General features: G+C 41.1%; 1 protein-coding gene across 5 annotated transcripts in view; it reads right to left on the bottom strand.

Moving 5' to 3' along the window:
- The window catches only part of LOC149141688 (uncharacterized), a 312,782-nt gene that overhangs the window by 126,157 nt on the left and 163,719 nt on the right, over positions 1-22,906 (bottom strand). For all 5 annotated transcript variants that reach the window (XM_089447689.1, XM_089447688.1, XM_089447687.1 and 2 more), the window contains one exon: positions 7,208-7,523. In XM_089447689.1, the coding sequence (XP_089303815.1) occupies positions 7,208-7,523 (316 nt within the window). The remainder of the gene's footprint in view (positions 1-7,207; positions 7,524-22,906) is intronic.

Genomic DNA, 22,906 nt, shown 5'->3' with positions numbered 1-22,906 from the left:
ATGCCTCTGGATGTCAGTAACAGGTAGTAATCACGGCCTGTACCCCTGGCTCCAACTCAATGGTGTGCTCAAACCTTCGGTCAGGTCGTTGACCCGGTGGTATGTCTCCAAACACTACTGGATACCTATCTAAAATGGCTTGTATCTCTGAGCGCGGTGGCTTGGGCTGACCCCCAGCCTTTGAAACCCTCAACTCCACAGTGCAATCAATGTCCCCATGTCTCAGATCAGCCTCCATCCTATGGGTCGAAATAGTCTGTGGAGGGTAAGAGTGCATACCGCGTGGCAAAACTGGTTTGCCATTCGACCCTGTGAACTCCATCTCCAACTTCCTCCAATCAGTAGTGACTCTGCCAAACGAGTAGAGCCACTGGACACCCATCACCACATTGGTGTCTGGCACATCCACCACGAAGAAGTGATCTGTCACTGAGTAGTTCCCCATGGTCACTGTCAAAGCTGGAACATAGCGTGTGCACTGCATGGTTCTGTCCCCTAGTACCAAAACCAAAAAACCCTCAAACTCCTCGGTTGTGATACCCCTCCTCTGGACCATCTGTGCATCAATAAAATTGTGGGTAGCCCCACTATCCACTAAAATCGAGACATGTTGCCCCTGCACAGTGCCCTTGATCCTCAAAGTCAAAAACTTGGGTACCCCACGTAGAGATGCAAGGACCCCTCTTGATGGAGCGAAAGGAGCTCCCCTTGGTGGGGGTGGTGGTGGCCCCCTCTCTGCCTGCACTGCGCTGTCATCTCCACCCACCTCCAAATCTGCATCATCCTCCAAATCATTGTCAGAGAAAACCTCAATGTAGTGGGCCTTGCCTATTGTGCATCTATGGCCTAGAGCCCATGGTTCCTGACAGGTAAAACACAACTTCCTCCTTTAGAGGTCTCTCCAGGTCTCCTCATCCAACTGTCCATGCCCCTAGTTGGCTCTCGATGGTGGAGCCTAGTGTCTCTTCCCCTCTGCTGGAAACCCTGTGTAGGTGGTAATGGTGTCTTAACCCTCGGTAAAGCATCTTGCAAATCTCGGGCCCTCCCCACTGCATCCTGCAAATCTCGGGCCCTCCCCACTGCATCCTGCAAAGTAGCAGGCCTATTGGACCTCACCAGCCCCCGCAATGGCTCTGCTAGCCCCTCTATAAACATATAGACCCTCTTGGACTGCGATAGATCCAACACCATCACTAATAGCCTCAAAAACTCCAAAATGTAGGCCTCAGCACTCCCGATCTGCTTGAGCCTTGTCAGCTCCCCAAAGTGCTCCTCCAGATCTTTCCTCTCAAAACACTCCAACAACCTCTTGGTGAAATCCTCGTAGGTTGTCACCTCGGCATGTCCCATTGTGGTTAGGCTTTAGCCCATGGAACCACCAATCATGGGCTCCACCCTCCAAATGTAGTGTGGCAATTTTTATTGCCTCCCCCTCCATCATCTAATTTAGCTAGAAGTAAACATCCATCTTCTCTACCCACATTCTGGTTGAGTTCTTAGGAGATCCATCAAAAGTTGGAAGAAACAGCCTCCCCACAGTAAGATGCAAATATGTCCCCTGCATGTAGTTTCCCCCACTCTGTCCCTTGGGCCTATTGTTGCCCTTCAGTTGGCAAAAGTCCCTAAAAGTGATGGCTTCCCTAAACTCAGGTCCATAGAACTGATACTCCAAGTAGTAGTCCCCCCCTACGCAACTTCTCCTGCCCTTGCTTCCCATCGGCTCCATATGTCAAGAATGTGGGAATAGTGGATCTAGGTGGTGTGTTGGGAATAAGAGGCATGTTGGGGTTAAGGGATGCATGGTGTTGTGAAGTACCACAGCCTTCACCCAACTGGAATTCCCCTTGAATTCACTTACCCTTGTTGTTGCTACAATTCTACTGCCTTAGTTCCTCAATACCCTTGGACAAGTCCTGTACTGCCTTCAGCAAATGTTGAGCAAACTCCTCCTCCTTACTCCTTCTGTCTCCCTCATTCTCTGCCATGTTTGTTTCCACAGCCTCCGGTTTAGTTATCACGGGATCTAGAGTAATCTGCAACTGCCTTTCTCTACTCTTGTACCTCTACCTCCAATAAGTCATGTTTTGCCTATCCTTTAGTGTCATAGACCATGCTGCTCCCACAGGCTTAGCCAAGTCTATGAGCTTTGATACCATTGTAATATTCCTAGGGAACTTTTACGATAAATAACAAAGCATGCATAGGCATAAAAATCACGAAAAGCAAACACATAAATCAATCCATGAATTGGCACCAAAAACTGCGTTGTTGAGCCATTTTATTAAAATAAAGAGGGTACAATGAGGTGCTGGAAAGAGTGCACCTGGGCTTGCCCAAGGCAAGCTAGCAAAGCCCAAGTGAATAATAAGAAGTCCCCCTCAAGTCTGTTGTTGCTCTCTCCTAGCTTGGTGTTGAATTGCCTAAAAAATATGTTGTTGGCTGTGAAGAACTGTTGCTGGGGCCTCCTCTGGTGCTCAGAAAATTATGGGCAATTAATCTCGGCCTCTCCACCAAATACCCAAAATAACCCACGAAGGGATTGGCTAATGGTTGACCTTGAAATTTCGGCCCTCTTTCCCCTCAATGGCACTGTTGCTGGGTAATTTGACCCACCTGTCAATCCTGCTGCAAAAAGCCCCCAAGATGGCTGCAAACTCCCTCAAAACACTTCCCCGGGCTCCTCCTCAAGTTTCAGGCTCCAACTCCCTTCTTTCCTCAACACCCAATTGTGCCTCCTCCCAACACTATGCTGCTGCTGCTGGAACCTCCCTCAATCTCGCACTCTCTTCTCTTGTATAAAACTGGAATAGGTGAGACTCCCTCTTTGCGCTGGCACTCGAAGTCCACCGAAGCAAGGGTTGAGATTTCCACTTGGAAACACTCATGTGTTGAACAACACTTGCAGACTTGGCTTTAGCTCAAGCGTGCTAGTCTAAAACAATTTTCTCAAATGATCATGAGTGCCCAAAATGAGAGCCTTCCTTTTCTTCAAAATGCCTCCAAAATGCCCATGTGGGCCCAACTTGATTTCCTTCCACTGAACTTGCTCCAATGAGTGTGTAATTCTCATGTGAGCTGTGATTCTCTATGGGTGGCCCCCATGCTCCACTAGAGGTTCCATGTTCCCCTCCCAACTCTAATGTTTGGGCTTGCTTTAATCAAAAATACATGCGGGGCCTCTAAACCCACATTTCCTAAGTGCAAACATGAATTAATACAAAAATGGCCAAAATTGATATTTCACTTAGCAATAATGCTAAGTGGGAATATCACACCATACTAAATGCCCAAAACAAACAATTATAAGCACCTGATTGCAAAATTATCAAAGTACCTTTTGAGTTGCTTCCCACCTTCATCCAAGTGCTAATGCCAAATGGGTGAGAAGCACATGGCTGACGCAAGTGATGGAGGCACATGCCATATCATCGTCTAATGGTGGCTAGCAGGGGCTGCTGGCTGTCTGGTTGACCGCTTGGCTGTCAAATGTAGGAAAAATATTCCCTCCTATGTGGTTACCCATTTTGCTGCGTAACAGGTTTATCATGCTATTTTCATTACATCTGGTATCAGAACAAGGGATTCTTGGTTGGGCACCTTCAAATAATACCTTCTATAGTTGATAACTTTAGCTAGGGGTACCCAAATTTTGTGCAACTTGAAGGGGTCAAAAGAAAATAGGTCATACAATATCTGGTAAAATTTCCAGCAGCATAGGTATAGGAATTTCAGAGTTACAACATGGACATCGAAGGGGTTTCATCCTTGCCTGAATCCTTCCTAGATTTAGTAAGGTACAATAAAATGGACATATCTTAAGATTGTGAAGGCCAAATACAGTGAAACTAGTGACATTGGAAAGAAGACATAATTCTGAAATTCAGATCTGTGTGAGTTGAATTAGTGGATTTCTAGTGCAAGATTGCTCTCTAAAAAATGGTTAAAATTCAGAAGCTTAAGAGAAATGGCCATAACTTTCTCTTGGAAAATAAAATTGAGTGAGACTAGTGGTGTTGCAGAGACGATGTGTGAAGGTGTTGGCAGTGTTATCAGAACCACATTGGAACCAGTGGAACTGGCTGGTCCAACCGTTTTGACACCTAAACTGGTCTGACCAGCAGCACAGAACCAGAAAAGGTTGGTTCAGTACCAGGCTGCCCTTTTTTCACCAAAGTGGCCGGTTCTGTACAATGCAGCAAAGTACCCTCTGAACAAAAATTAAAATAATTAAGAAACCAAAAACCAATAATTTATAAGTGGGGCATCCTAATATTCAAACCTAGGGCATCCCTATGCAATTAATGGTAATGTTAAATTCTTAAAGTAAAAGAATCATCCTTTTACTTCAATTTTTAACATTACAATTAATTGTTTCAGGATGTCTGAGAGTGGTTCCAACCTCTCTGATCCCACTCAAAATCCAGCAGACCTAACAGTTCTTAGGATTTCAGGATTGGGAGGATTGCAATATTTCCATTGGATTCTGTAGTGTAAGAGGGTATGGAACTAGCATTTATTCAAGAGAACCGAGCCCTCTATATACCTTCATGTTAGTGGCATTGACTGTTGAACTCCACTGTCAAGACTCCCAAAAATGTATCCATCATTTATGAAATAAAATCAAAGGATATGAAAAAAATACAAAACAAACAAATTTCAAATTAGAATAACCAAACTACAAAATGATAAAGAAGTCAAGAATGAGGGAATTGTCAGAAATGATAAAAAAAATACCAGATTACAGAACTACAGTCAAACACTACCTAACAAGGCTAAGGGATTAAAAAAATAAAAGAAACATCGACGATCATATATGAATAACCTCCAAAAGGGTTGAAGAGAAAACGTGTAAGAAGGTTGAAGAAGCCCTATTAAAAAGGACACTGAATCAGAAGTGCAAGACAGAATTCAGGGACAGAAGAAGTTAATGGATGGCATTACTATTCAACCTCAAAATGAGAATGAATAGAAAGTACAAGAAGATGAGCAAAAGATAGTCGAAGCCATTGAGATCCAATTAGAAAGGGTAAAATCCAGATTGGAAAAATCAACAAAAATATTGAAGGCATTCTCTCTAAAGCAAATACAATTGAAGATCAATCACAAAGGCTACAATGTATCATTGTGAGAAAAAATGAATATTGATGATAAGCATGTGGAAATTGAAGACAAACCATTAAAGGCAGACATGTAAAGCCCTTAACTACAAGGATTTGAGGACAAAGCATTTCGAAGTGGGTTACTAGGTTATTCCCTAATGGGGTTATATATATGTACTATGGCCAATGAGTGAGAATATGCATATAGAGGTCAATAGAGACATTATTATACACATCAACTTATAATTTGGATATATAGATGTACTTTGTGTTATGAAGAAGATATTCTCCTAACGTATAAGAATTTATTGTGTACCTTATCATTGTTATCATTTTGAGAATTTATTGTGTACCTTATCATTATTATCATTTTGAGAGCTGTAAACAATACCTATATTTTGTATATAATGTCTGTAAGCAGTTTTATCAAAATATTTCAAGTAATAAATTCAAAACATGATATTTGGCCAACTACACTACTATGTGTCACTTAACCAGCATAGATTCCCAGTGCTCGATGTTGCTTTCTTATACAAGGGTGGGTTGTCATCTAGATCTGAAGAATGACATGGTCTAATTATGAGCCTTTTCCCTTACTTTATCTTTTCCCATACTTCATGTTTTTAGTATTATCAGGTTATCACACCATAAGAATTCCGTTTATGACCCAGTAGGTGTGAGAAGTTGTAGCCTGACAAGCGAGAAGGAATTCATTTATACTTAATTTATTTGGGCATACAGACTTCCCCATTTTTCTTGTGGATGACCCAACGTTATGAGATGATTATCTCGATCCACAATGATGATTACATCACCTGCTCAGACGTCATCAGTGCCATGTCACTATTTGACCTATCAACCTGTCACATTGTCCATCCGGACTCATGAGCCTTATACTAGTAATGAATCTTCATACCAGGTCATTTGCACAAGAATCAAGCGATGGGGCCATCTAGACAGTCGAGGAAAATATAAGATAACTAGACAGTATGACCCAACAGGTGAGATTAGAGGGTCTATATTTTTGGGTCACATGAGCCCTTTTTATGACACGACGATAGCAAGACAAGATATCCCGATAGAAGATAGAAGATGAGGTCACCATCGGGATATCGGCAATTGGATCCTCGGGATTTGTCCAGTTCAGTAATATGTGCTTGCCAATCATATTGCCACTTGTCGCCTACTAACGGAAGCACTCAGTGAGATCCGTTTATATTCCAAAACAATTGTCAGCCCTCAGACATTCAAACGAAAAGAAGGGATGAATTGGATGGAACCATGATCATAAGTCTATAGAACCCTGAAGTCTAACACAAGTCGCAGTAAATAAACATGGAGAGCCATTGACTACCGAACAGGAGTTAATTCGTATTGTCGCCAATCCCCATCAGACAAGAAATTAACGGTTGCTTGGCATGGCTGGAAAGGAACTATATTGCATAAAGAGGCTTCCGAAAAGCTGGGGAAATTTGAATCTAATGCTCGATTGTTAATATACTGAAACAGATTATGTATGTGTAAACGAGCCACAGAGATATGCAAACATAAGTGAGGTGGCACTACCATGTATTCCATAATAAGAGTGACTGCCACGCACCTTCTGAGACAGATTAATAAATAAATAGTTCACAATGAAATGTTGATGCAAACTGCGGGAATTAGGGAAGTAGTGCCAAAGGCACACTACATTTTCGAAAATTATTCAAAAGGATTCATCAACTTTATATAATTGAGAAAGCTCCATTTTGTTTCGAAAAGATATTGTGAGAAATTTAAACAGAGATTTCCACATCCCCGAAAATATATAAGCTCCTTAAAATTACCCCTATTTTAAAATGAATAAAAGAAACAAAATTATTTATTTGCACAAATGCAACAAATTTCGATTTGGCATTGTATTTCGTATTTCAAGTTTGACTCATGGCTTCTTACACGCAAGACTGACAATTCAAATACCAGTGAACCTAAATGTAAAATATTGAAAACAAACATTTAACACTCCAATTATTCTTTGCTTGCATCATGGCACTAACAAGCTTCATGTTTATTAAAGATATACCCAAGGACAAAATAATTTGAAAGATAAAAATGTAAGGTGAACTTACCAGATCGGAGAAAGGAACCTGAGAGTTTTTAGATGTAGCTCGACAAGGAGATGTCTTGTTAACCATAGAATCAAGAGCTGCTATAGCTTCTGATGCAAGATTAAATACACCCTCTAATAGTACTTGATTAGACTCAACTCTTATACTTTCAACAATTTCTGGACAAAATCTGTTTGCGGTTTGGAAGGTATTCCTGGCAGCCCTTGCTGCTTTTGCTGAAAACTCGCCATAGTACAAGACAAAAGAAAAAGCGGTAACAAGAAGAACATCTTGAGGCTTATTCACTAAGGCCATATGAAATGCCAGTATACCCACCCTGCAGCATATAAACACACATACCAATTAAAAAACATTGATCCTTTACGATGCCATACTAAAATATATTTTTCATCTAGGAAAAGGAAATCAATCTTATATTCTTTCAGACCTGAAAGAAAACCCATTGCAATTAAACTCACATAAGGTATAATAAATGGCAAATGCCAAAAAATTGACTTTTAATGAAACATGAGAAGGAAATGTTAGTGCCCATATACATTGTCCTTGTACTTTTCCTAATTGAGATAAGTTAATTTTGTAAATTCCCACAGATAACCACAGAATAGGTCAATGGGACTAGAGAGTTCAGTACTACAATCAATAGCCACAAAAATCTGGGAGAGTCTGAAGCGAACAAAGTTCTTTCTTTTCGTTAAATGCTCCAGAAGACTTGGAATATAAAGATCTCCATTGAGATACAAGATTATGTATTAAATGTATGAACAAGAATGATGATACAATGAGAGTGAGAAGCTTGCTTATATACCAAGCAGGTGTCTCTTCATGGAGAATCATGTCTCATTTAGACATGCCTCTTCAACCTAATTATTAATTAACTAATCATTATTTATGATTATTATCATTTACATTGTTTCCTATATATTTTATTCATCACATTGCCTTCATCCTCAAAAAAGCTTTGTCCTCAAAGCTTGTTGATGCAAACAGCTTGATCTCCCTTTCAGTTTCGAATGTCTTCTTGTCTCGGCATTGTCATCTTCGTTGATACAAGTTGATACGATCTACTAAGTAACAAACAAAATTGTCGCACTGAGAAGGGATCAGACCATCCTAGATTAATCTTTTGTGGAATATTTTGATCACTGGAATTTTGTAACGAATTGTCATCATACGACTGGATTGAGGTTACATCAATATTCTTTGGAACATCAGTTTGTTGTTTCTGTTTTGAATGGTCCTGATACGTAGCTTGGTTGAGTTGTCTACTCTCATGATTCGGATGTCAATAGGGAACTTTTTGGTTTGACTTTCCCTTATTAGGTGTGTGGAAATTTTTTGATTTCCTTCTGGTACTATGGTTGTTGAGTTAGGTACACAATCTTTGTTTGGAATTTTCATCATCTGGATTGTAACATGTGAGTGTGTTTTTCCTTCAATTGATTGATCCTCTTCTTGAGTTCTGCTATTGACTGGTTCAGTATTTGTTTCTTTATCTTCAACTGGGGATGCTACGACAGGCGACTTCAATACTTGCTCTTGAATACAATGTTCTAACTTGTCTTTTAACAGCGTCTTGTCCTTCTTAAGCTTTTTAATTTGTGTTAGTAATTTTTTGCTATGATCCTTCAGTTACAAAACTTCTTCATCTCTATCAGCAATGATTTTGTCAATTTCATTTTGCATATTTTGTAATACTTTTTTACCTTCTTGAAAAATTACTTTTGAAATATCTTGGATATCTTCTGGTGTTGTTGAATTTGGCTTCACGGAGACATCCTGTAGTGTTATTCTTTTCTTTTTGTAAGAAAATGTCTAAAACTTCTTTTTCATATTCAGGATGAAGGAACCAAAGGTTTCCATGCAGGGTGAACCCAAAATAATGTCACCTTGATCGCTCCATAGGGTTTGAACTGAGAAGTGTGATATAAATGTATAATCCTCAATGTTTAACTGTAAATTGGTTAGGTCATATTTTTTGTTGCCAAAACAGTCTAATTTTTCGATTATATTTGACTCCGGGATCACTAATTGGTTTGTGATTTTAGGCGTTATATAATTTTTATCTTTGGCAAGTGAGATAGCAATAGTGACATCTTTTCCCGCAATGGACCCTTTAATTCTAAATAGCACTGAAGCATAATTACATGAAGTTTTCAGAAATCTTCCTTCCTTCAATTCCAAATTAGACTCCATTTTTCCTTTCGTCGACAATTTTATTGAATGATACTAGGTAACTTTGAATAATCCTTGGATGCTTCCAAACCTCCTTATAATTTTATAACTAGGAACTTGGATATATATCGACTACTTAATAAAAGTTTTTGGTATATATCACCAATTTTTTTCAAATATTTTTTAATAAAACCTTTAAGGTTTTTTGGCTTTAAATTAAATTCCTTTTTTTTAGATAACTTCACTTAAAAGTATGGTATTACTCAGCGCTTTGTTAATCAATTTGACCAATCGATATGGTGTATTGGCACAACCTTTCAAATTTGGAGGTATTGTACGGAAAAATGAACAGTTTCATAGCAATGGTGGTGGTTATGGGTAAATGGGAGAAAAACGTGCAGGTGTTGATTGATTCAAGTGGAGGGATGATCGGGGTGACAGACTACGATGGTGGTGGCTCAAACGGCAGCTAAGTCGAATGGCGAGGTGGTGATATGTCTTACGGTTGGCTACAATTTGCAATTGAGCCAAAGCGAATGTTGGTCGCGCTGCAATGGCAACACAAGCGGTCGATGGGGAACGAGCATATGGCACAACCAAATGGGGATTTGTCGGGCGACAGGTGAAACAACATGGGGAATAGGCATTAGGGGCACAAAGTGTGACGTCGGTCGAAAAGGATGAGGGGGAACCGAACCAAATGGCAGGCGTGAGTTGGCGGAATAAGATGCAGAGAATAAGGACAAACGAGGATGAGCAAGGATGGTCCACTCTGGACGGGGATGAGAGAATGTGTTTGGCCCAAGGGCGAAGGGCCACTCGAGGGACGAAAGGCTAATCGAGGGGTGGCATAGGGACGGACGTCACAGGCCTTGCAACTACAAACGGTTTTGTGCATCGTCGAACTTCCCACTATTGATTGGGTTGTGAATGCGGGGACGATGGTGGCAGCATTTAGAGTTGTGTCTGCTTTGTTGTCAGTTGATCTGCGTTGACAACTTCATGCACAGGCACAAGTAAAGTTTTCTTTTCTTTTATTTTCTTTTTTTTTAATATGATTTATTTTTTTCTGACTTTTGAATTATTATTATTTTTAAATATTTCTTTTATTATTATTATTATTTTATAATATATATTTTTTTCTTCGAGCCTTTTTTATTATTATTATTATTATTATTATAATTATAATATATATATTTCTCTCTCTTTTTTTTCTTTTCTTTTTTTATATGATTTTTTTTTCTTTTTCTTTCTTTATTAACTTTCAAATCTCCTTTTTTCTTCCTATGTATTTTTTTTTGGTAATTTTTCTTTTAATCTATCTATATGGCCAAAACCCTAATGGAAAGACGAAGAAACTCCAAATTGTAGTGAAACGCTTGAGCTGCAACAGCAATAAAGTTGACAAAGAGTCGATGGCGAAAGGCCTAGATCGAAGAGCATGGCTCTATGCAACAGTGGAGCGGCTAGCAGATCAAACTACTCTGATACCAAATGAAGCGAACAAAGTTCGTTCTTTTCGTTAAATACTCCAGAAGACTTGGAATATAAAGATCTCCATTGAGATACAAGATTATGTATTAAATGTATGAATAAGAATGATGATACAATGAGAGTGAGAGACTTGCTCGTATACCAAGCAGGTGTCTCTTCATGGAGAGTCATGTCTCATTTAGACATGCCTCTTCAACCTAATTACTAATTAACTAATCATTATTTATGATTATTATCATTTACATTATTTCCTATATATTTTATTCATAACAGAGTCAAGAACACTCCAAGATGGAAATGTCAACCAACTAAGAAATACATACAAGACAACAAAAGAAGGAAAAGAACATGATCTAGGCAAAGAAAGGTAAAAACTCTAACAAGCTCATAATAGGAAATAATGTAGAGGTGGGTGAGGGAGAGGGGGTATCCCTGTTTGCATCTATCTTTGTAATGGCATTGACGCAGAGCTTAATGATGTCCTCAGAAGATTCATGAGGCTGATTGGATCTAGTTGTACAATCCCAGTAGGAGCAATGGAGTGAGATGGCATGTCTCTCCTAACATTTGAGATTAAGAGGAAAAATCTCATAATGGATGTACAGCCACTCGAATTGACCGGGGAACCATATTCCATGGAGAATGGCTCTGGTTCCAAGGTCATGTAGAAGTGATGCTCCTACCATCCACATGGGAGGAAGTTCGTTGTCCAACAAAATACATTGGAAAAAGACAACCCAAAGGAACCTGAAAACGAGTCAGACATTGGAAAAACAAAGTACACTAAAACAACTTGCACTCAGATGCTAGAAATCTCAAATCACCATGGGTGACCCCATGGGAGAAAAAAAATTCCCATTTTGCACATCCAATTGGCCAGCAAACAGCCCCTGACTACGACCACTATCCAATGACAATGTGCCATTACATCTTCGCCACTTGCATCAGTCATATACCTTCTCACCCATCTGGCAAGAGCACATGACCAAAGGTGGGCTTCTGATCGAAAGGTATTTTATTCATTTTGAAATCGGGTGTACTTGGGCCTTTTGATATGGATTATGGGGTGACCTGGAAGGAGGGGTTTTGATCATGATCTTGTTCCCTCACCTTAAATGGAGCTCATATCAGGGATGATGTCAACATTTTAGTCTTCACGGTTCACACATGTGGGCTTTCATTTGAGTTTATGTCTAAGTTTGTTGGGTTGGCTTGTAACCAAATGCATCATTGTAATTTTACTTGAGATTTAGGGTCTTTTAGGCTAATTAGAAATTATTCCTCCTTGTTGTCGCACAAAGTGTCTGGGCACCGCGACAACGCTTAGAGTAAGGGTTGTCACTCTTTATCCTTACTCACTCTGTTTAGACTCTCTCCTAGACAAGTCAAGGGGGGTAGTCCCTAAGGTAAATGGATGAGAATAGCCTGTGACACACAGGCTCTAGGAGATTTTAAGGATGAACAACTTGATGAATTTATAATAAGTCTCGGTCAATTGAGATAGATAGACACTATCACAAGATAAAAATGACTACAAACCAGTGCCTTTAATGTGATTTAACCAAAGACTAAATAATAATGAGTTATCCAGAGCCATTTTCCAATATGTGACAAATAGTGACAATCAGGAATGATCAATATAAACGCCCAAAACTTTAACATGCAAGAGATTCCAGATTCAAAATGATTTTCATTAACTGCCCAGATCTAGGTTTAATTAAATTTCTCCAACAGCCAATGTGATATAAAACGTTTATCGCACTTGACAATAGAGAAATATCAAAAATGCATTTAATCGCCAAATAACACTAAGGAACTTCAAATTTTAATTTTAATTATTCCTTAGGCAATAACTTGAGTGGGTCGTTGACAGCTTGTAGAATTATCAGTAGATGCAAATATGGAAGAATCCTGGGAGCCTGGCATTCGCTATGCTCGAAGGTCTACCTTGTTTATGGTGTGGCATTTCTCTCTGAGTTCCCCCTCCAAGTCTTGCCAGAGGATGTGATAATCTTCACGATTGGACTGGACCCCAGCATTGGCTATGGCGTCGGCCATCTTATTTGCAGTTCTTCTGACTGCTTGAAAGGTGATGCCTTGAATGTTGCTGAGATGGGCTTGCAGATCCTTCAAGATTTCCGATAGCCTCCAACTGGGTGTAAGCTTGTCCACTTGAGTGTCGTTTTGAAGTTTTCTCATCATTTTGATGACGATCTCCGAGTCTCCATCCACCACCAGGGGTAGAAATTTGTAGCGGTCAACCAAGGTGATGCCTTTGATGAGAGCGATCAGCTTTGCAGCGTTGTTGGTATTTGTGCCCAGATTGCCATGGTAGATAAGCTGGATATTCCCTGTGTGGTCCCTGATTGCTCCACCGTACCCGGCTTTTCCCGGGTTTTGCTTTGACGCCCCATCAAAGTTTAGTTTGAACGATGGAAATGGAGGCGTACCCCATTTGTCCTGCTTCATCGCAGCGGTGGCCTGGTTCCTGCCTGTGGGAGTGGTCCGGGCTTTGAGATTGAGGATTTGGACTATCCTTTGGTCATTCGGTGACGTATTCCCCTCTTGCGGCATTATGTCCATGGCGTGGATCGTTTCTGTTATTAGCTGCCTTGTTTTTCCTATTAGCCTGTCCACTGTCATCGCTGAGTTCTTGAAGATTCGAGCATTGCGCTCTTTCCAAATAATCCATACCACGGCTCCCGGAATGAGGTTCCATGCCCTGTTGACCAGATTATTGGGGGATATGGAGGATCGCCAATTGCTCAGGGTAAGGCAGATCGAGTCTCTGTTTGTGTCGGATTGCCTGAATACAAAGGCCATATCATCCCATAGAGCGCAGGCGGTGGGGCATGTGTTGAGAATGTGGTTGAGCGTTTCCTGATCATTCTCGCAGAGGGCGCATCGAGAGGGCCCGATGAAACCCTATCTCTGTAAATTGTTCCAAGTAAGCGCTCTGTTATGCAGGACCAGCCAAGAGAACAAGGTTATTTTGGGCCAAGTGCCTCTGCTCCAGAGGGCGTGCCATTTGGGGTCCGGTTGCCAGTCAAGTGAAGCAGCGATGATTCTGTAGGCTTCTTTTAGATTGAAAGTTCCTTTAGGATTATTTCCCCATCGTAGGATGTCTTCTCTGGTTGAGGTGAGGATCCTGCGCTGGTCTAGATGTTGTAAGAGATGTTCTATATTTCCATTGTGGTCTTGAGTTAGCCATTGTTCTTTGGTTAGCCATTTTTTCCAAGTGGTGGCCAATGTTTGGGGTTGCCAATAATCTGCTACCTTTCTTAACCCTGCCTCTTGCATGTCATTTTTGAGAGTAGTCCAATCTGGGTGGTCCAGAGGAGGGAGTTGCTGCCAAGCATCTTCCCAGAAGAGGGCGGTGTTGCCTTGGTGCACTTCCCAAAAGCAGTGCTTCTGAACAATATGTCGATTCTCCCATACTTTGTTCCAGAGGGGGGAACCTTGAGTGTTGCTAGTGAGCCTGATGAGGTCTTTGTCCTGGATTTGATTTGTGTACTTTGCTTTCCACAAGGTGCCCCATAGGGAATTAGGATTCTCCACCCATCTCCACCAGATTTTTGCTGCTATAGCCTTGCTTAGGATTTCAGGATCTCTTAGGCCCAGTCCTCCTGCCAGTTTTGGTTTGCATATGTCTGTCCACTTGAGGAGGGCCCATTTGCACTTCTTAGAATCTCCATTCCAGAGGAAGGACCGCTGGATGTTCCGAATGGATTTATATACTGATTTGGGTGCCGCAAGGGCTGAGAGCATGTAGGCTCGCATTGTTTGAAGAACTGATTTGACCAGTACCAGTCTGCTGGCCATGTTTAGGGCTCGATGAGTCCAACTACTTAATCTGGCCTTCATATTGTTGAGGAGATCTTCCCAATTTGCAGCTTTGGGGGCATGTTCTAAAAGTGGGATTCCAAGGTATTTGGTTGGAAGGGAGTTCCTCTGAATCTTGAGAATTTTATTCAGATTTCTCTGCACAGGAATAGAAGTGTTGAAGAAAAATAATTTGGATTTTGTTAGATTAATCTCCATACCTGAGGCTTCCGTGAAAGTACTTAGCACCTTGTTGAAGGTTCGAGCTTCCTTTACTGTGGGGGTTCCCATGAGCATTGTGTCATCGACAAATTGCTGATGCATTACTGTGGGGCCTTGATGCGCAGCTTTGATGCCTTTGAGCTGATTCGTTTGGATTGCTTGGGATAGAGATCTTCCGAGGCCCTCTGCCATGATGACAAAGAGAAAAGGTGACAATGGATCTCCTTGTCGTATACCTCTGGATGGGAGGAATGGTTGTAGGGGGCCTCCGTTTAGCATGATTGAGAAGAATGCTCCTGAGACCATTTCCATTATCCAGTTTATCCAAATCTGACTGAAGCCAAAAGCCTGGAGGATTTCTCTGATGTAAGTCCAGCTGATTTTGTCAAAGGCCTTGGAGAGGTCAAGCTGAATGAGCATGCCAGGGATCTTTTGTGTTTTGATAGAATGCAACACTTCCTGGTTGAGAATAATGCTGTCAGTTATCTGTCTTCCTTCAACATATCCAGACTGTTCTTGAGAAATGATTGAGGGAAGGATAGGTTTGAGTCTGTTGGCCATCAATTTTGAGAGGATTTTATAGATGATGTTGCAAAGGGCTATGGGTCTAAATTTGTCGGGGGAGTCAGCGTGATCAGATTTGGGGATGAGGGTGAGGAAGGTAGCATTGATGGCCGACAGCACTCTCTTGGTTCTGTGGAAGTTCTTAATCAGATTGAAAAGGTTGGCTTTGATAATGTGCCAGCAAGCTTTGAAGAATTTAATTGTAAAGCCGTCTAGTCCAAGGGCTTTGTCGGTGGCCATGGTGAGGACTACTTCTTCAATCTCCTACTCAGTGAACTCTCTTAAGAGAAGGGAGTTTTGCTCCTCCATAATTAAGGGGGTAAAGGCACTAATGACTTTGTTGATAGCTTGGGTTCTATCATGATTGGGCTCAGTGAGCAGTGCCCTGAAGTATAAGTTTAGTTCAGATCCTATTTGCTCTCTGGTTGAGATCTTAGCACCATCATATTTTTTGAGGGATAGAATACAATTGTTGGCTCTATGTTGAATGGTTGATTTATGGAAGAAGCTTGTGTTACATTCCCCATGTTTTAGCCACTGCATGCTTGATTTTTGCTTCCATAGCAACTCTTCTTGTCTTAGCCTATCTTCCCATTGCCTTTGAAGGTTTGATTCCTGAGCTAACCTTTCCTCGTTAGGCCCGTCCTTGATCATTGTTTGTTGGAGGCTTGCCATTTTTTCCTCGAGCTCTTTTTTGGCTTGAAAAATTTTACCAAATGTGTTCTTGTTCCAGCATTTGAGCTTGGCCTTGATGATCTTGAGCTATTGCTGGAAGATGTACATAATGTTATCGCTCTTTACAGAGGTTTGGGTCCACCAGCTCTGTATGTTTTGCATGAAGGTTGGATGATCTATCCAGAAGCTTTCGAACCTGAAAGGCCTGTTTTGAGGCTTGTTCATATTGGTAAAGTGCATCTGTACTGGCCAGTGATCTGATCCCCCAATGGGCAGAATGTTGGCTTCCATGTCTAGATTCTGGAGCATGATGGATTCCGATATGAGGAACCTGTCAAGCCTTGATGCAACTTGCCTATTTCCCCCTTTCTTATTGTTCCAAGTGTGTAGTCCATTGACTGTGGGAACATCGATGAGTTTGGATGCAGCTATGAAGGTACTGAAAGCTTCCGCATCTTTATCCAGTCTTCTTAGGCCTCCTTTCTTCTCCGCTAGGTTGGTGATCATGTTGAAATCACCACCTAGGATCCAGTGATTGGCACCATGGTGTTGTCTGATTTCGTTCAAATCTTCCAGCATCTTAAACTTCTCCTGAATTCGCTGAGGTCCATACACATTGGTGATGCATATCGTTTGTTGTGAGTCTAGCATGTTGAAGATGACTGATAGCGAATGCTTAGTGGACAGAGCATTCTGCATAAAAAGCTTGTTTTTGTTCCAGAACATTAACAGCCCTCATGCTTGCAAAATGGCCTCTGTGCTTATGCACTGATAGCCTTTTGCAAAGAGTTTCTTAAGCGTCTCTATGCCGTTGGATGAGCATTTGGATTCTTGTAGTAAGACAAGATTTGGAAATTGCGTGAAAAGACAGATTTTGAGGATTCGTCTTTTGGAGGTGCCATTTAGCCCTCTGATATTCCATGTTGTTATCTTCATTGAGAAATCTTCGATGTGGATAGGACTAGAGCCCTTATTTTTCCTTCATTGATTAGGCGCCTTCCGAGTTCTTGTATTTGTTGCTTTGTCGATTTTCTCCCCCGTTTTCTTCCTGGACCTTTCGGCCTGTATTGGTCCAGGTCTAGGTTGGCTTGGATGCCTGTTTGGCTGTTGTTTCCCCATTGCTTTTTGGCTACATTCTGGTTGAGATATTCTAATTGCAGGTATGCCATTTTGATTTTCTCCAAGTGTTCATGGGGAATGGCATTCACTCCCTGTTTGGACCATTGCTCGTTCACCTCCTGGAGATCCAGGTCACCCAGGATTTCTTCCAGGGGATTGATAGGAGCAGTTGAGGGCAACCGATCTGGAAGAGTTTCTACGCAGGGAGGGGTGTGCAGAGGGTTGTGGCTTGTATCGCTATGACTGGGGTTGGGCTGCGGGATTTGAAGCTGTGTCTCGGTTTGGGGTTGGTCAGGGTTTGGAATGGAGATGATTGAAGGGTTTGATGATTGAGACTGCCTGGGTGGATCTTGAGTCGGGGGGGCATGGGATTCCAGAGGGTTTTCGAGTGGATCAAGGTTGCCCAGAACTTCAAAGCTATTCAGTTGAGTGGGGATTGGGTTGGAGGAGTGTTTCAGAGGATTTTTCCCTTTCTGCGTTTTATTTTTCCTGGAAACAGGGATGAAATATGGGGGCGGGTTGTCCGCTTTGTCCACTTGGGGATGAGTTGGGGGTTGATTCAGGGGGCACCCATGACTACGATGTTCGTGCTGTCGGCATTTCCTGCATCTAAAAGGGATGTTTTCATAGTCGATGGACTGCTTCCAATGAATTCCTTTGTGGATCAGAGCAATATGACCTGGGAGGGGTCCTGAGACATCCATATAAACGCAGATTCTAGCATAGGCAATGTATTTACCTTGAGATGTGAGATATGAAGTTTTGACGAAGACGCCCAGCTTGTTCCCAATGGCTTCCAGGATCCGCTTATTCCAATAATCCACAGGCAAGGAGTAGAGTTTGAGCCAAACTGGAACTTTTTTGAAATCTTCCTGCTCTGGGACAAAGTTGGGCTTCCAGTACGTCATGTAGAGTCCTGCCGAGTTGTAGAAGTATGGGCCTCCTTCGAAAGTGCGATCTCTGTCTTCCCTGTGGATGAAGATGACCGTGAAAAAATTCCTTGCTCCTAACTACAGTCCATAGTTCCCTTTGGGCTTCCATTTCTGGTTTATTCACCAGCAGAGAGCTTTTTCATTGAGTCGCACTCTCATGAAACGACAGATTAGGGCATGTCTGCACATGTGATATCTGTATTCTTCGATCCAGGGGTCTTCGATGATTAATGAGGGTGTTTCCTCCGATAATGGTTTGTAGGGGGATGAGTGTGTTGTCCCGTTTTGGCTGGGGACACTTCTCTCAGCCGAAGATCCGTTGGCTTTCGAGGTGTAGTTTGTCGCCGAAGCTTTGCCTTTGTCCGTGGATCGGGAGCCTGATGAGGTAACGGCGGGCGCAGGAGGGAGGCTGCCGAATACAAAGGGGCCGAAGGCTGGGGGGTCGATCCCCCCTGAGGGCGTTCATGGAGCGTTGCGTCTAGGGTTTAGTTGCAGGGGTTTGGACGTGCCTGTGCCAGTTGGTTCTGAGCAAGGGAAACTAGCTCTAGAGAAAGGGTTGAGATTAGAAGAGAGATAACATTAGAATTGAAATTAAATTAAAACCCTAATGAAACATAATAAAAAGAACTACTAAATAAAAAATAATACCTAATCTAACTTAACGCATACATAGAAAAATTAAAAAAAAAAAAAATCAGAGAGCCAAACCTAACTAAAAAAACAATCGAATAAATTAAAAAAAAAAGGAAAAGGTAAAGTTCTATTTGTTGTGTGTGCACGTGTGGAACTGGGGCTGCAACGACAGAGCGATGAGCAGGGATGTTAGAGGCAGCAGATAGCAATAAAGGGCGACGGAAATAGCTAAGCGAGCTGTACGAGACAAGGAAGGAGATACGTAGGAAGGCAGAGCGAAATGTGTGGAGGAGAGATGAGGGTTATCTGCGAGTTGATGAGCATAAGGGTTTCTTGCAGGTATGGCAGCGGAGGAGCAGGGTTTGACGAGCAGATACTGCGGATAGGGAACGAAAGAAATGTGTGCAGGTGGGATGGAGGGAGCTGCATATAAAGGAGAGGGTGGATTCAATGGAGGAAAAGGACTGCGAAATGGTAGTTGCGGGTTGATAGGGAGGGACAATGGTGAGGAAGGGAGCTGCAAAAATAGAAGGGTCCACACACAAGCTAAGAGAGCAGGTGGTGGAATGGAAGCAGGGACGGATACTTGACGGGCAGCGAGATGGAGCAGAGAGACGTGGGTATGGCAGCACAGAAGGTGTGGAAAAAATGCGGATCTGGAAATGCAGATGGGCAGCGATGTTGCTTATTTTGCTGACTGCAAGTTGATGGAATGAGACAAGCAATCGAGGGTTATGAAGAGAAGAAGCAACGGATGAAGGTTGAGCGATGGGCAGCGTGGTTTGCAAATTTGTAGAGAATGCAGCAACAGCAAAAAAGGATGCAAGCCTTCTAAAAAGAATTTTGAAATTGCACAGTGAACTCCACAAGCCATGCCGCAAATCAAAGAAAATAATCAGCAAACTGGTGGCCCAGAAACCCCTTAAAAATTTTCCGGAAATCTTAATTAAAAACTGTGAATCCACTTGCTTTAGATTTAACAGTGGAACCCTTAAAAAAATTTCCAAATTAAAAAGTTTTAAATTTAAAACCCTGGACTGCAAAATGTCTGAATAATATCCCTGGAAAACGATTTTAATGAACCCTAGAGATCTAGATCTTACCCTCCAGGGCCTAGATCTGGACTCTATGCAGATTTCTTCCTCAGATCTGTAGTTGCAAGACAACAATAAAACACCCAAACGATATATACAAAAACCCAGAAAAACCCAAGTCAGAAAACCAAAAATAATTACAGATCTATGTACATGAATGGCAGATCTATCAGATCTAGGGAGTGTGAGTCCAACTCCGCTCCCAGATCTGATAATCTGAGGCTCTCAACAGCCAGATCTATCGATTTAGCACAAAAAAAATTAATTTTTTGAATTTTAAAGGAGGTGCTGAGCTCAAAACCCTTCATGCATCACCCATAAAAAATATCTTATGATAAGCCCGGGATCAAATTAAGCTGAGCTCTTCAGAAAACACGGATCAGGAATTGGTTGGTCCAACTGAAAACTTCCCTGAACACCCGATGATCTAAAAAATCAAGACTTTCCTGCAAAACTCAATTCAACCATCAACATAGGGCGAGAAAGCAATAATAAAGCTCAGACAAATAGAGATACCTGCTATTACGTTCAGAATTTAGATTATTATCCAAACCCTAGCGACTAAGCAAGATACTTGTACTCAAATCACTCTTCAGAAGCTATAATCAATGGCTAAAAAAATTTACGCATGAAAAACGACACATCTTACAGTATTTCCATGAAGAGTAACACCGGCGAAAATTAACCCCAAAGTCTTTCTTTATTATCCGAAAAAGTTTACACAAGAGCTTTTCGCTTAGCACACGATCAAAAGATCAGATGAATTGACTGACAAATGACCTCCTATTTAAAGATAAATCCTCCAACGACTAGTTCGAGTGATCCTCGTCAAAGCAATCTCGATCGTTGATGAAGATCAAAATTTCTTTTAATCTCATCCGTCGAAATTTTAAATTCTTGAGGAAATTCGAATTTTTCAATTAAATGCATTTTAATTAATTCAAAAATTAAATTTTTGAATTAATTTCCTCAAAATTTTGACTTTGACTTAACCCCAGGGACCAAAGGCTTAAATTTAGCAAAATAATTAATTTACCTTAGTCCCGCGACTTCTTAAAATTTAATTTTTAAGGACCGACGAATTTTGCCTTTGGAGAATTTAAATTTACCTAGGACCTAGAATTAATTAAATTTCTGGATTAGAATTTTAATTGATTTTTGGCCAAAATATTTAATTAATTAACCTATGAGGGGATAAATTATTTTTCCCACCCTCAAGACACTTTACATCATAATTTTCATATTTTTTACATCATAAGGGGGAAAACCCATCTGTAACAGACCCTCATAGACTATCCATTTCTGCGACAAAAATATAATCCAGCAGACCAAGCAATTTGTAATAAAATAACCTAACCAAATAGTTAGGATTATTCCCAAATCACTTTTACATAGACTCAATCTATAACACTAGGACTCACCTAAGATTCCAGTGACAAGATACATTCTGGCTCTGAGGTAAAACTGAAGGAAAACTCTGCCGACCATTCGAGAAAGGACCGATGAAACAAAAAACCTCCCAGAATGTAGATTGTCACCAAAAAAGTAGGTTTACCTAGGCAATTACATACATGACACGGGTCTGCTAAGATTATTTACATTTTACACATGCAGAAAGGGTTTACATTATAACATGATAATCAAGTTGATGATGATAACTGGACGACACGAACACATCGATCAGGCGTTGTCCTTTTTGCAAAAAAAAGGGGTGTACTGCTATGGGTCGTTGACATGTAGCAGTCAACACTCCTCATATAAATGAGAGGATCATTTTGTTTATCATTATCACCTGGACTTGTGAATTCGGCCTCTTTGAGATTTTGGCCTCTTTTTCTAGTGGAAAGATGTGATCTATGGAGCGAAAATCATCTTGAGCATTTGTTCGTCTTTGGAGAAGTCACTTTGGATCAAGAATTGGATTGTACATGCATATTGTCTTGTAAGTGCCATGTTCATTGCAAATTTCTGATTTCATGTCTAATGTATGGAATAACTCGGCAATCTAGTGTAAATTTTGTGCCCTGATTTTGTTGAATATCAATTGGAAGGTAATTAGGTCATATTATTGCATGCATTACTCATGGTATGATACGTGAATGATAATCTGCTTGGTGATCTCATGTTAGCTCTCCCAAGTTAAATTTGATCCCACAGAAAGGTGATAGTTAGGGTTTTGATGTTAGGGCATCAAAATATCCTTACTCTTTTGCAAGATCAAATCAATTTTGAGAACTCACAGACTCCATTGACCCTAGGACTAGGCACTGGCCTTCCTTCTTGGTAATCAACTCAACTTCTTATCCATATATTTTTTCTTCCTCTCTTTTGACCTAATTCGGCCCCTATAAGGCCAAGTGGCCAAGCTAGGGCTTGGTGCGTGTTGTCACTCAGATTGAACAAGCACTGCGACAATGACTCAAGGCAGGGGTTGTCACTCTGATCTTGGCCCACTCCGTTCTAGTTATCTCCCAACAGTAAGCTATGGGGGGTAGCCCCTATGGAAATGTGAAGATGAAGGACAAGTTGGCAAGCAACGAGTCCAGGAGACACAACTGATTGGCCTAGCTACTTTTGGTTTATTTTAGCAAGACTCAAGGATTAGATTTGATTCAAATATGAGACCAGTGCCTTATGGAGTCAACTTATTTCTTATTATTAATTAGATGCCAAGTAACTGGATGGACAATCACTGCTTGAATGCTTAATTATCCTATATTCTATGCAAATCCTAAGATCTAGGTGTGATGTGAGAATCTTGGTTGCTTTTAATTTAATATTTATTCTAGATGTATCATTTCCCTTAACTATTTTGAAGCTAGTCTCTAGAGTAGGTTGTGGGAAAGAGGCCAACAAGAAGCAAGCAATGGCTTGATTAACGATAACTTTTGTTAGGCTCTAACCAACTGATGCCTTCGACGTTGCAGAGACTATGGCTCTGACAATTACAAGATCACCGTGTTAAGCACTAA

Source organism: Pinus tabuliformis, chromosome X, assembly GCF_031772625.1.
Source record: "Pinus tabuliformis cultivar Carrire ecotype Pingquan chromosome X, CPIR1, whole genome shotgun sequence".
NCBI lineage: Eukaryota > Viridiplantae > Streptophyta > Pinopsida > Pinales > Pinaceae > Pinus > Pinus tabuliformis.
The sequence above is the reverse complement of the archived record's forward strand: the minus strand, read 5'-3'. Positions and strand labels throughout refer to the sequence as shown.